A 15253-nucleotide genomic window follows, 5' to 3' on the forward strand; every position below is an offset into this window, starting at 1 on the left:
AGTACTTTTACTTTCGTCCTTTTAAACTTTAGGTGTATTTTGCACACGAGATGCATGAGGAGATGTTCACGTGTCTCAGGATCATCTGCCTGTATGTTTTTTTTGAAATGGTGTTTGTCTTTCTCTCTGTTTCTGAGTCCACTTATCTCTGCGTGTTCTCTCGGTCAAATGTGGGTTGGTTGAACCAGTTCAGCTCCTGACTGGGTCCCAGTTTCCCCTCAGAGCTCGACCACCAGGGACTGTGATCTGCAAAGGAACTCAGCAGGTATGCTGTTCCAAACATCTTGGAGAACCACAGATCTGTGGATGTAGGCTGCCTCACATCCTTCATTGTAACTGCTTTGAATCATTGGGTTTGAAAGAAGAAGAAGAAGAAGAAGAAGATAGATATATATTGGGTTTCACCTGCTCCCAACAGTGCTGCCATTTTTGTCAGGTGAATACTCACCTGTGTTAAGTGAGGCAGGTAAGCAGGCAAACAAAACATTCTTGTCAGAACCTGCTAGAATCTGCAGACTATAGCAGGTTCTGACAAGATCACCGATGACCCCCTGCAGGCCCTCCTGATTAATCCCTAACAATTTAACTTAACTTCACAACATATCAATACTACACATATCAAAGACACAAAACTACACTCACATTACTTCTTTGCAATCAGACAGACACATATCACTCACCTTTTCATCTGCACATTCTGTCCTCTTCTGTCCACCTCCTGTGACCGGCTGGCGTCTGATGGGCACCCAACCTCGCCGCAACCTTTTTTGGAGGGCATGGCCTGCCATGAAACGTGAGATCCCTCAGCCGGTGCCTCCTGTGTCCGGCTGGCGTCTGACAGGTGTCTGTTTCCAGTTTTGTTTTGTTTTCTTTTGTTTTTTGTACATGTTGCCAGCATTTTCCCATGGATTATGATTGTTTTTTGTGACTGGTCTAGGTGCTTCAAATTTGAATCCAATCACTGATGGGTTTTTTTCATAACATAAACTCATCGAACTAAAAGCACTGATTTCTTAGTCTGTTATTTATCATGTAAGATAATAGAGTTTGAAGTCAATGGTCAAAATGATGCATATGGTCATTCCAGTAGTCATGGGTTTCTGGTACTTCTAGTGTTAAACTGCTGATACGTCTTCCATAATGCAAACACTGAAATGTTGGACTGATTCATGCCAGGAGAGAATGAAAAGCATATTTAAGCTTTTTCAGTATAAAATACACATTTACAGAATGAGAATTATCCTCATTTCTGTGTGACTTTTGCTCCTCTGCAGCTGATTGATGTCCTCGCCGTCTGATCCTGCTGCACTTTGCACAGACAGAAAGGTCGTCACACAAAGATCTGCCTTCTCTGTTATAACAGCTTCAATTTAGACCATCAGACAAAACTGAAATATCTGACCCTCCTTCCTGTGAAAAAAATCAGCGACAGTTTATTTTCATTGTGAATAATAAACATGAACCACCTGGTGCCCCACTGGCACCAGCTGACTGTCACAGCTCTAAACCGACCCAGTGAGCATGTGCGTGTCACCATCCACATGTATGTCAAACTGAAACTGCATATTGATCGGACTGAAAGAGTTTGTTTGTTTAGGTTTGTTTGTGTGCTGATCTTCTGTTTGCCTTCAGTTCAGGGCTGTGATCTCTTTGTCATCCTGGACCATAAACACACCAGCTGAAACTCTCCTTAGACTTTATTCATCAGCAATTAACTCTATGAAACAGCTGTAACATGACCCTTTACACGTTTAAGTTGTTTTTTTTCTTTACTTTATTTGATGCAATTTAACATAATAATAGAGAGTTTATACCTATTGCTAATAATTGTTTTTTCAGGATAATTTTATGACCTGAAGGTGTAAAAGAAAACACTTTCTAACGATATTCTCATCTTTTTTCTCATATTTCTGCAGCAACACTAAAAGAAAGTGATTCTTGGCTCAAATAAACATAAAGCAATATTTTTAAGTAAAACTGAACTGAAATATATAAAATCAAAGTTTATTTAAATAAAAAAGTAAACACAATGTGAATATGCTCTGTATAAACTGAATGTAAACTATATTTACTAGATCACACAAGAAGACTTTGTGCGTCACACTCCAACACAGTTTGTGTAAAAGTTTGCATTAACTAATCAAATCTGACTTCAGGTATTTAATTTATTCATGATAGAAAAACACTATTTACAGCAACTCTTTACGTTAACATATGTAATAAAATTACATGTAATTAAAATACATAAAAATACATATAAAAATTGCATATAAATTTCTGACTTTGGTCATTTCACTCAAACTCTTCAAAAAGTCAAACCAACTAATGATCTTTTGTTGAGATAATTTATTTTTCTTCTTTAGAACTTGAGGAAAAGTAAGCATTCAACAAAAGATTATAGGTCAGCAAAACTTTGTTTAGTTTATTTCAACTAAAGAGTTTGAGTTTCATTTAAAACTAAAAAAAATCTAAGTTTTCTAAACTTGTTCTTACAGTGCATAACTGAATCATTTTAAGTATAAAAATCCATTATTTCATGTTCATTATATTTCATATCAACTGAAGATTTTAGATCAATAAACACAAAAAAGAAAATTCTACAATTTAATCAATTTATATCTTTAAGTTATTATAAGAATGTCTAAACCCATTTTAAGTTTTCACCACTTATTACAATGAATTAATCTGAGTGTTCGGTTTTATAGTAATCTGTGTCACAGAAATGGGACACAACTCTGATGTGTTCCTAATCATGTGGCTCACTTATGTAAAAAAAACAAAGTTTTGGAGATCAAAAATTCAACAAATGATGATAACAAAATGTAGCATTTATTTCCAAATAAAAATAGTGAAAAAAAAAAGTTGGAACTGCTTTGTTCGATTCAGTTGACAAAAGGTTGTTTCATGTTCTTTGAATGCATCTCTGATAATCAGCACAGGTTAAAATCATCAGCCATCATAATTGATCAGTAGAGGGAAACTGATAATGAAAGACCATCTGGTTTCCCTCTGATAACCAACTGATGCCTGGAGATCAAGTGAAAGTTGTAAATGTGAAACACATTTTACCTTCATATGCTGTTTTGGCAGGTGCATTGATCCTCAGACTGATTTTTTAAAAAGTGAAACAAGTTTTATCTTTACACTACCAACAGCAAATATGTGGTCAAAAGAGGGCAGGTTCAGTAAAACATCCATGAAACACTGGTCAAACTGAAAATCAACCCAAACACATATTTTCATACTGTGATAATAATAAGGCACAATATCAATTTATATGAGAACAACTTTACATTTAGATTTGGTTGCATTTCACATGAGAAGTCCAGCTGGGTATCAAGTCACCATCAACAAATTCACTCTAGCATGTTAATAAAATGTTTGATTTCAGGTGATTCAGTCCAGTAGGAAGTACGCTGAAGGGTTCAGGTCAGAAATGTCTGATTTGGGTTCAGGTTTCATGTTCAAAATGAGGGCGAGCAAATATCTGAGTGTCAACACTGGACTGTACAAATAATAATGAAGAGCTACCAAAATCAAGTGAAAGTCAAAATGTTTAAACAGCCCACACTGTAAAAACAAAAAAGTTTAGAAAACTCTGTATTTCAATTTTTTAGGCACTAATAAAAAGACAAATGGGGTTTGCAGGTCACTGTAAACAATGTCTGATTTTTTTTTTTTTTTTTTTACTTTTTTAAATTTAAAGGTTCAAGTTTATCCAAAGAAGATAAGTAAATTATCTCAACTAAAGATTTTAGGTCAGCAGAACTTTTTAAAGCTTATTTCAAAAATTAAGAGTTGGGCTCAAAACTCAGAAATCTACTGCTGTGCGTTGCCTTAAAAATTTTAAGTCATATCAACATTTTTTTTTTACAGTGCAGGAATCCAAGTGAACAAATCAGTTTAATTGAATTTAAATACAAAATCATGAAACTTTTTATAATTTTATTATCTTAGAATAGCAAATCTGTGAATGGCTCATGCAAAAAATCAATGCATTGGATGGCTTGATGTATAGAAAGAAAACATCACCTGCGGTTAAGAACCGTAACTGAATACCTACAATCAAAACACTGTGTATTTTGTAATGTAGCACCAAAACTTTGTTGTCCTAAACACATTTAAAATGTAACGCCAAAGTGTGTAATAGACCCGCCGCTCCACCATGACAGTGCCATGTTTTGCCTCGCCTATATGGGAAAAGTATGAGTTTTCATTCTGCAGTCAAGTTCGCAACAGCATCTAAATGTTACTTTCAAAATAAAACTTGGTGAGAAACATTTCAGATTTATGCAACAAAACTACATGGTTAAGTTTAGGAAAACATGAGGTTTAAGTTAAGATAACTACTTCTTTAAAACAATCAACTTTGATTTAGAGCTTGAGATCTGTGCCCAACTCCAATGGGACCCAATGGGACCCAATGGGACCCAATGGGTTTGGGTCAGATCGGGCCATATTTCTCACATATTTAATCAGCGTACATCAGGTTTAGGCTGTATCATTGTTAAAATTCCTCCCATGTACTGTCCCTGTCACTGCCAACTCTCACTGTTTGGTACTTTGAGGGAAGCCTGTTAAGAAAAATGTTGGGCTGTAATCAGGTTCGGGCTGAAATATGGTAACAAGGGACAAGCTCAGGTTGGATTCTGACAGAATTTTGTTGGGCTTGGGCCTTTTCTGGCTCAACTCTTCAGGCCAGATGAAAATTCTACATTGATTTATCTCACATGAGAATCAAAAACTGGTCTCCAGAGTGAAACTCACCATTTGTGCCAACATTATTGCCCCCTATTGGTGCTGCACCATCACACACGTGGACTTTTCAAGCCTAAGTGAGCCAAAACGTGACACTGACAGTGACAGTATCCAAAACTTTCAGTGGTTCCCAAACTTTTCCAGGCCAAAGCTGCCGGTCGGTCCCCTTTTATAAGCTGTCTTTAAAAACCCACTGGTAATTCTATAGCCAGTATTACCAGATTGGTTTGATATTTTCCAGCCCAATAACTGGTCAAAAAAAACAAAAAAAAAAACAGCTCCAGCAGTGTTTTGACAGAATTTTCATTTTTGTAATTCTCACATTTGCATGGCTTTTCTACCTAATTGACAAGTTGCTATCAAGGTGAAGAAAATGTGTGACATCCTGCACTTAGAGGTGTGTACAGTCAAGGACGAGATCAAACATTTACAGAGAAAAAAAACTGCAAAATACACTGTTGCAGTCTGTTTTTGTTGGTTGGCGTCGTTTTCTGCTCGCACACATTAAACCATATTTCCACTTGATTTCACAAACTTTTCAAAAATTGAACAACCACAGTTCCCCAGTTGGTCGACCTTGCAGCCCACGTACAGAGGCTGAGTCGTCTGCAGCGGCCCTGGGTTTAGTTCAAGCTCCTCTTTCCCCGTCTCTCCCCCATTTCCTGTCTAGCTACTGTCAAAATAAAAGGTTAAAAAAAGACCCTCACCACCACCAAAAAAACAAAGAAAATCGTAAAAGTCATCTCGTTTGTAGGTTGTGTATTTCATTTGTCTTTCAATTAAATACACCATATAAATATATTTAATCAAATGTAAGACATCACATCTAAAGGTGTGATGGAGTGACCTCAGACGTATCCTGTGATGTCATATCCTGCCGCCGTGTTTTTCTTGGGAACTCCGTGTGTACTCTGGGAGCTGCCACTGCCACTGCGGACCAGAGTCTGCCCCCTGCTGGTGCCTCCCACCTGCAGGGTGGGGTTGCGGTAGGTCTGTGAGGTCGTCCGTACACCCGTGCCTGACATGCCGCCTCCCATTGGATACGGATACCCTCCGCCATGCCGTCTGCCACGCCCACCATCCGCCTCATCGCAGCAAGACACGCACAGCATCCCTCCTCCCAGCATGGAGACGAGCGCAGAAGCCAGACCGACGTACAAACACTCCCCCAGCTCGAACTTCATGCTGGCGGGTAAGTTGGGCCTGTAGAAGGTCTGGACCACCTCGTGTGTGGTCCATGCCACCGGTATGAGAGCCAAAAAGCCCGCCGCGAGGAATAAGCCCCCGCCGGCGCCTGCCACACGACTCTTAATTGCACCCGAGCCATCCAAGCAGAGAGTGCACTGCATCCCCAGGACCGCCACAGCGATGGCGAGGATGGACAGCACGAGGGAAATGACCATGAGGGCGCGGGATGCCTGCAGGTCAGAAGGCAGGGCCAGCATGGAGTTGTAGGTCTCACACTGGAAGGCCCCCGTGCTCTGGTAGACGCATTCCATCCACAGGCCCCTCATGTTGGCCACAGCCGTGACGATGTTGGAGCCGATGTGGGCAGAAATCTGCCAGTATGGAAGCACTGTGGCGACCAGGGTACCGAGCATCCCCAGAAGGCCCAGGAAGAAGCCCATCAGCTCCAGAGCTGCTGATGCCATGGCAACAACTGTGATAGAGGAGACCCCAAAAACAAACAAATTTTACAATGCAGTTCAGTTAATCAGCTAATTAAATTAAACAGCTGCTGCTAGAACTTGCACCTGAAGAAGCAACTAGTGTTTGTCTCGTTAGCTTGTTAAGTGTCAAGCAGGCCAATACAGTGAAACAGCTGCTAGCTTGCTAACTGTCAAGCAGGTCATTTAAGTTGTTGCTATAACAAGCAGATGCCAACTTCAGCACTAATCTTAATAAGCAACTTGTTTTGGTATTGTTAGCTGAGTAACTGTCAAGCCGGGTAATTTAATGAAACAGCTGCTAAGCTAGCATGCTAATCGGCAAGTAGACTAATCTAATTAGCTAATCAGCTGTTGCTCTAAAAAGCACCCTGAAACACTTTATTTGCTTGCTAATTGTCAATCGGGGTACTTAAGGACTTAAACTTTCCCCATTCACAGTGTTTTCTAACATGTATAATGTGTGTTTGTAAATTAGATAGTTAGCCTATGTATTTACAAGATAAAACCTACTTAGGTAGCTAACAAAAAATATTACAAAGTTAAATTAGTTTTTGTGCCTTTTACTGATAACTCTTATGGTTTACTAACATGTGAAATCACACACAGTCCTGTAAGTCCTTTTTAATAAGCTGAACCTGTTGTTCTGTTATTTAGATAACTGCCAGCAAAAGTGGTTTGTTGTTGCTGTCCTCTTATGTCTGATTCAGAATTACTAGTTCCATCTAACAGTCTCATATTAGGTTTCACTGCTTTGCTGCTCATAATTGCAGTCTGTAAGACAGGCTGCATTATCTGTGTCTGGTGTTGCTCGTGTTAGCAACTTCATTGCTAACTTTCACAAACTGACTTTTGGCTTTCTTAGCTCGTTAAAGCAGGCTAATTTAGCGAAAAAGCTGCTCCTATAACAAACACCCTCAAATGCCTGAAAACCTGAACAACCTGCTTTCTGGCTTTACCCACTAATTTAGTAAAACAGCTAACTCCAAACTCCAATATTAAATAGTTAGCCCATACGTATTTACAAGATAAAAGCTACTTAGCTAGCTAGCAAACATTACCATTACAAAGTGCAACTACTTTTGGCACATTTTACTGACAACTGTTGTGGTTTGGAAATAAGTGAAACACAACTCTTTTTTATTAATGTGAACCAAACGTATTTAGATGTAACTGCCAGCAAAGGTGGCTGTCATCCGTTTTGCCACTGGTTTGTTGTTGTTGCCCTCTTATCTCTGACTCAGAATTACTAGTTCCATCTCAGAGGTTCATGTGACAGGTTTTTACTGCTTGGATGCTCATAATTACAGTCTGTAAGATATGCTGTTAATTATCTGTGTCTGGGGAACTGTGTTGTTGTTTGAGGCAGTCCACCCTGTCTAAAAGCTAAAACAACCCGGACAAAGAGGTACTAATATTATTCAGCACATTTAAACTCAAAGTAGCCCACTTCTTGTAACAAGGATAGTGGAGAAATGAACACACAACACCTCATTAAAAGTGTCACTAAATTGCAGCACTGGTTCAATAGGAGGTCAGTTGCCAATAACATCACCGTAAATATACTGTATATGTTTGTCATATCACTGGTGGTAAGCTTAGGTTTGTGGCTAATTTAGTGAAATAGATGCTTCCATAACAAGCACGCCAAACGCTAACTTTAATGGTAACCTGAACAAACTGTTTTTGTTTTTGTTTTTGTTTTTTTGGCTTTATTAGCTCACTAACTGTCAAGAGTACTAATTTAGTTGGACATCAGTTTCTAAAATAAACACACCCAAACACATCATTCACTTGAACAAACTAGTCTTTGGCTTTGTTAGCTCGCTAAAGCAGGCTAATTTAGTGACACAGATGATGCTATAACAAGCACCCTCAAATGCTAACTTCAACGCTAACAAGAACAAACTGTTTGTAGCCTACTTCTTATATGAAGGATAATGGACAAATTAACACACAACAGTTAATGAAAAATATCACAAAATCACCATTGCAGCACTGGCTCAATTGGAGGTCATTGTGAACCTGAACAAACTGATTTTTGGCTTTGTTAGCTCGCTAATGGTCAAGAGGGCTAATCTGGTTAAATGGCAACTTAGTTATTTTAGTGAAACAGTGGCTGCTCTAACAGATGACCCTGGCTCTCAGTCTTTTCACACGTTTTCAGCAACTATTTTCTAATGTGTTTAGAAGAAAAACGTGATTTTTCCTTTACACAGACTTAACACACAGTTAAAAAACAGTTTGTTAGCTTGCTAACTGTCAAGCATTCTAATTTAGTAAAACAGCTCCAAACACTAACTCCAACATTAGATAGTTAGGCTATATTTACAAGATAAAAGCTTAGCTAGTTAGCAAACATTATCATTACAATGAAAAAATGTAAAATTACTGATAACTGTTGTGGTTTGTTAACAAGTGAAATCACATACAAACAGTGTGATGTGTAGTATCTCCTTTTAAAAAAGCTAAAGTGTTGTTATTTAGGTGTAACTGCCAGTAAAGGTGTCTGTCATCCATTTTGAAAGTGGTTTGTTGTTGCTCTCCTCTCATCTCTGACTCAGAATTACTAGTTTCATCTAAGACGCTTATGTGACAGATTTTTACCACTTGGCTGCTCATAATTACAGTCTGTGAGATATGATTTTAAGGTGGTATTATCTGTGTCTGGGAAAGTGTGTTGCTGTATGTGACAAAGTCCACTGACCGAATTAACAAGCTAAAACAACACCAAACAGGTACTAAAACTACAAAGTACATTTCAACTCAAACTACTTCATATAAAGAGAATACAGGGCAAATCAACATCAACAATTCATGAAAAATGACTTTAACTGTGGATAAGTATATCACTATTACAATGCTGGCACAATTTACTGTCATATAACTGATTGTTAGACTAAATACTCTTCCTCTTATTTGGCAGTTTGTATTTGACTCCATTATTTTCAAGATTAATCAAGTGCTGATTGCCAGACATCATTATTTAAAAGCTGTTAATTAAGAATTCATGCCATTGCATTTATCGTTTCAACAGTACGACTGTAGAATTCAGAGTTAAAGTCATTTTCCATGAGGCATTAACATTATTTTGGCTTGTACACTCAAAACATCGTGTCACCTAAAAAATACAGTTATATCTACCACACACACACAGGCAGCCCAGTTGCATGCATTACCTGAGAGTGCCGCAGGTTATGAAGGAGCCAGACGCTGGACTGGTGGAGGATTTGATTATGTTTCGTTTGCTGCAGGAGCTGAAGTTGCAGCTGGAGCAGAGGATGAGGAGGTAGAGGATGAAGACTCAGTAGTTGCCTGCAGCGTGCACAGATTGCATTCACCACTGGTGTTTCTGTTGAACCTGCTCCTGCTTCTCCAGTATAGAAAAAACTGTTTGTTTGTTTTTTTTTCTTTCTGCTTGCTGTCTCAGACTCTGACTGCTTCCTCAGACCTTGACACAGTCGCAGCTGTTGTGCTGCTGCTGCACTTGTAAGTGGCACTTATTATACTCTGCCGGCTGCATTGGATCCAGCGAGCCAAAAAACACTTTTAGAACAAATACAGTCCTTTGAGTTTGATTTACTGCCTGTTGCAAGAGACTATCCACTTAAAACACCGATAATACAGGACAACAGACTCTATAACAGTCTGTCCTCCTGCATATTGTCTCTCTGTCACTGTCTCTCGTCTCTCTGTCTGGGTCAGATGCTCTGTTGTCTTTGTTTAAGTGTGTGATCTCTGTCCCTCATCCAGACCTTCACCTCCTGTCATGAACACACACACACACACACCGACGCTGTCACTTCTGACAGTGACACACACTCACACACACACACACACACACTGCCAGCTGGGTTAATCATTGTCTCATCAGCCGTTTCTCCAAAACAGATGGTCAGAGGTGGCAAAAGTACACACATTCTGTACTCAAGTAAAAGTAGAAGTACTGATTCAACTTTTTTACTGCAATAAAAGTGAAAAAAAAAAATAAAAAAAATTACAGGCTCTGAATATTATAAGTATAAAAGTAAAAATTCACCCTCAGAGAGACATTTCTGAACCTCAGATTTTCTCCAGAGTCTGGTCTCCTTTTCTGTCTGTTGCAGTTTGTTCCATCTTTCATGTTGTTTTTCGTTTTGTTACAACTTTTGCATCTTCTTACATCTTTTACGTAGCTTCTGGCTTGTTAGATCTGGTTACATCATTTTCACTGTTTTCGCCTTATTACGTCTCTAGCATGGTTTTTGTCTGGTTACACCTTGTTACGTCTTTTAGAACCTTTTTTGCGTTGTTTTATCTTTTATGTAGTTTTCACCTTGTTACGTCTTCAACATAGTTTTGTCATTTTACATCTCGTCACGTCTTGTAATCTTGAAATGTCGTTTACATTTCCACCTTATGTCTTTATCATTGTTTTCGTCTTGTTACACCTTGATACATCTTATCTAATTTCATCTTTCACATAGTTTTTGCCTTGTTACATCTTTAAATTTGATATTGTCTTGGTACGTCTTTTAAATTTTCATCTTGTTACATATTGTTATATCTTTTATGTTGTTTTCATTTTATTGCATCTTTTATGGAGTTTTTGTCTTGTTTCATTATGTTACGTCGTATACATCATTTTTATCTTGTTACGTCTTGTTATGTCTTGTTATGTCTAGTTTTGTGTTTTACAGCATTTTAATCTTGTTACATCTTTTACATTGTTTACCTTTACCGTTACGTCTTCTAGGTCATTGTCACTTTGTTACGTCTTTTACGTAGTTTTTTGTCTTGTTATGTCTTTTATGTTGTTTTTATCTTATGGAGTTTTGGCTTGCTTCATCTTGTTATGTCGTTTACATCATTTTCATCTTGTTATGTCTTGTTGTGTTTTGTTATATGGTTTGAATCTTTTTCACCTTGTTGGATCTTTTCCATAGTTTTCGTGTTGTTATGTCTGACTGATACACCAGAGGATCGTCTTTTCAGTGTATTATTGTCCTGTCCATTTAGGCTGAAGTTGGGAAAGCAAAGCTAGAAATAAAATTCCCCTTAACTAAAGTAACCCTGGTTTTGACAATGTAAGGAGTAGAAAGTTCAGATATTTGTGTTTAAATGTGTAGAGGGAAGTAAAAGTAAACAGTTGTCAGGAAAATTAATACTCAAAATAGGTATAGAAACTAAATATTTGTACTTAGTTACTGTACATCTCTGCGGACGGTTCACCACTGGCAGCAGCTGGGGCCTAAAAAAACAGAAGTTCAGCAGACGACTTTTAAGAGCATGAATATTTCAGGATATTAGTTTTCTGTATAGTTGAGTGAAAAATGTTTAATTCAGCAAATGTCATATTACTTTAATGAAAAGAAAAGAGCTCAGTTTTCCTTTCATGTTATGAGGTCTCTGTTCAGTCTGCAGAACTCCCCAAAATTGCTTTTGAGCCTTTTTTGTGGGCTATTTTTAATTAAAAGCACCAATGGAAAAAAGCCGCCTGCAGCAAGAGAAATGGGAAAGGAGGAAAGATTCCAATGCTTTTATTTTGTATTCATCTTAATTGAATTGAATCTAGTTTTTGTTTTATTTTAGATGTTTTATTTTGGGTTTTGGAGCCTCTGTGTAGCCACGTGATGATGAAGAAAGACAGAAGATTAAACAAAACGTTCATCTGGGCCTTATTTAAATTTTAATTTATTGTTCCCTTCCTTGTTCCTGCTTCCTCCCTACACTGCTTCCCTCTCCTCTCTCTTATTCCTTTATCCACTCAGTCAGTGAAGTCATGACTTTGTTCATTGATTCAGCTTATATTCATTTGTTCATTCAGTCATTGTTCTATTTCAAAAACCTTTTTATGAAGTTTTTCAGCGATATTCATCAGAATGTTTTTCAGACAAACAAGAGATCACAAACTGGATTTTATTTTGAAAATCTGTGATGTCAGTTAGCCCTTTCAAGATGAGACACCAACATCAGCCAGTTTAAAATGTTACCTTGATCCTATGCTAACACTTTAAAATACAAAATGTTAAATAAAATGAGGAAAATAGAATTTTTTTTTTTTTTTTTTAAATGAATGTGTCCTAATCTGCTCCATGCATCAGTGAACAGGCTGAATGTTGTGTTGCTTGTTAAAACTGCTTACCCTGGCTCTATTATTAATTTTTGATAAAGTATCCGGATACAGATTGCATTTTTAATACCAGGTATAAATGGGGCAGTTGAGATAAGGATTTTTTTTTTTTTTTTTTTTTTTTTTTTGTGCTTTGAGCACCACAAGCCAAGTGCCATTAAAGATGTTACTTTTTAGCAATCTAGGAAAATGTTTTGTTAATTTTTTGCAAACTAGTAGACAATGTAACATTTTGTTATATAAATATTTGGTTCGCTAGTAAACAATAAAGTTTTGTTAAGGAGAAAGTCATCTTATATACTTACTAGATCCCAACAGGACTCTTAGTTACTGTGCATATGAAGACGAAGGCCTGGTGGAGCTACTGAGGGCACTGAGTTAAACTTCTATAAATATACAGGCTGATTCTACTATTTTCTATTCTCACTCTCTTTAACTGTTTTAAAGTACTAAAGTAACAATAATAAAGGTATTTTAATTATGTTATTCCACTAGAATTATATCCTGATATCATGGAGAAGGCTTTGTTATAGCATTTATACCATTTCAGGGCATTAATTTTATTTATTTATTTTTTTTAATTGTACCCTATGACAGTTAAAAGAATGAATAAAATTAGTTTTTTAAAAAAGTAAAATTAGAGTATTTTCAAATTTTTGCGGTGGCTTGTCAAAAATGTCTTTGTTAGGAGCTGTGGAGGGATTTCGGACGCCTGACCTCAGCATTTGTGAATTCCTGTCTGAGGCCCTGCATGTTTGGAGGTGGGGACACTGACATGTTTGGTACCAAAACCACTGTTGTAAATCCAGACCTTAACCCTCACAGCAGAGACCCTTTTCATTAAATGCTGCTGCTCCTGATTAAGCATTAAACATCACCTGTTAAAAAGTAAATGATACTTTGAGTAGTTTCTTTTTAGAAAAATACTTTGTACATTTACAGAAATATTGTAGAATTATAATTCTTACCTGTAATACAATTTATGTAGATTCTCTAGATTCTCTAGACAGAAGAACTCAAAAAATTGAGGCAATCAATTGTCATAATTTTCATAAACTCAGAAGTTAAATATACTGACTTTGTGTTAAATGCTCTCTTTGATTGCAGTTTAACAAAATTATTGATTAAGCCAACTCAAGTAGTTTCAGTAAATGCGACTGAATTTTTATTCACACCTCTCATTGCAGGAAGTGAATAAATTTTAAGCATAAGAACCCACTATTTCATGCTCAGTTAACTCAGTATAGAAACATATTGTTTGCTAGCTAGCTAAAAAGAAAGAAAAACATGGTTTGCTAGGTTGTAAAAAAAAGATTTAAAGTTATATTATTTGCTAGCTGGTAAAAAAAAAAGCCTGCTGAACTTTGCAGAGAACGATTTTGCTCAATCCATCTCAAAAAGGCAGCCATTTTAAACATTAACCTCCTCAGGTGCTGGTTTAAAGTTAATACTTGATCACATTTTAAATTGTTTAAAGTTTTGGTGCAACAGAATCAAATTTAATCTAGGTTTAGAGTAAAAGCTCAACTTTAGGGTTAAAGACAGGTTTACAATTAATCTTTCTTAAACTAGTTGAAGTGTTTGGTGCAACATAGATGAAAGTTAAAACTTTTTTAGTTTAAGAGTATTTTCAGACACATAAAAGTATTTTAATGGCACTTTCCAGCCCCCATACAAAAATAGTTTTAGCCTGCCACCATTGCACACTGTGAATTTACTGCTCATTTAAGCTGACACCAAACTTGGCTGCCTGCTGCACGTCATCATCCATCAACCGTGTGCTGGTTTGTCCATCTGAGGGCTGCTGATGCTGAGCGCTGCAATAACACCACATCATTAAAACAAATCATACGTACCATGTCAGAGGATCCCCAGATGACAGATAAAGAGACATGCTCCATGTTGTCGGCCAGTCACAGTGTCATCCAAGCTGTTTACACGAGCCATTAGTGTGTGTGTCAGTGTCAGTAGTTACAGTCACACAGTTTGCTGCTGATCCTGTCCTGAAGCTCGAGCCTTTAGTTTCTAATCCCTCCAACCGGCCCTCACGTACCCGCAGCATCATAATGGGATTAGAGTGTAATCCAGTCACTTCCCGTTCGTGAAGTGGACTGAGAGGGCAACGTCCACACACTCAGAAACACTGAGCCATTATTATAAATCACAGAGGGGCATTATCTGCACACGCTGCATATTAATGAGGCAGCTCAGGTCTGCCAGAGACCCTTTGTTATGGTGTTGAGACGGGCTGCTGCTCACTGACCGAGACTGAATGAGAGGAAGGAACATAGAACAACTCATCAGTCAATCAATCATCAATCAATCAAATTTTATTTATAGAACACAAGACATACATCAAATTCAACTCCAAGTGCTTAATATTAAATAAGCTAAAAGGTGCATAATTTTAAAATAGTAGTGTAACTTTGTAAAGAACTCTAAATGCATTGAATGGCCAAAAGTGTGTAGACATGTGATGTCATCCCAAAAGTATGGGCACTGATCTGCTGCTGTAACAGCCTCAACTCTTCTGGGAAGGCTTACTACAAGATTTTGGAACCTGGCCACAGGGATTTGCTCCCATTCAGCCACAAGAGCATTAATGAACTTATGCACCGCTGTTGGGCGATAAAGTCTGGCCTGCAGTCAGAGTTCATCCCAGTGGTGCTCAATGAAAACGAGGTCAGGACTCTGTGCAGGCCAGACGTGTACGAAA

General features: G+C 37.7%; 1 protein-coding gene across 3 annotated transcripts; it reads right to left on the reverse strand.

The window, feature by feature from the left end:
- Positions 1 to 5407: 5407 nt before the first annotated feature.
- Positions 5408 to 14540, reverse strand: cldn2 (claudin 2). 3 transcript variants are annotated; one of them, XM_084730022.1, is made up of 3 exons: positions 14394 to 14540; positions 9605 to 9694; positions 5408 to 6418 (listed from the first exon to the last, which is right to left on the reverse strand). In XM_084730022.1, the coding sequence occupies exon 3, from the start codon at positions 6408 to 6410 to the stop codon at positions 5607 to 5609; it is 804 nt and encodes a 267-aa protein (XP_084586148.1). In that variant the 5' UTR covers positions 6411 to 6418; positions 9605 to 9694; positions 14394 to 14540; the 3' UTR covers positions 5408 to 5606. The 3 variants fall into 3 exon arrangements, with proteins under 3 accessions (XP_084586148.1, XP_084586146.1, XP_084586145.1); XM_084730020.1 differs by having other exon boundaries at positions 9605 to 9740; XM_084730019.1 differs by lacking the exon at positions 14394 to 14540 and having other exon boundaries at positions 9605 to 10181.
- Between the last annotated feature and the right edge of the window lie 713 nt (positions 14541 to 15253).

Source organism: Lutjanus erythropterus, chromosome 11 (assembly GCF_056507025.1).
Source record: "Lutjanus erythropterus isolate fLutEry1 chromosome 11, fLutEry1.hap2, whole genome shotgun sequence".
NCBI classification, from domain to species: Eukaryota; Metazoa; Chordata; class Actinopteri; order Lutjaniformes; family Lutjanidae; genus Lutjanus; species Lutjanus erythropterus.

Bases quoted from the DNA above. Each gene is read 5' to 3' on its own strand.
- cldn2 (XM_084730022.1), bottom strand. From the start codon at position 6,410: ATGGCATCAGCAGCTCTGGAGCTGATGGGCTTCTTCCTGGGCCTTCTG.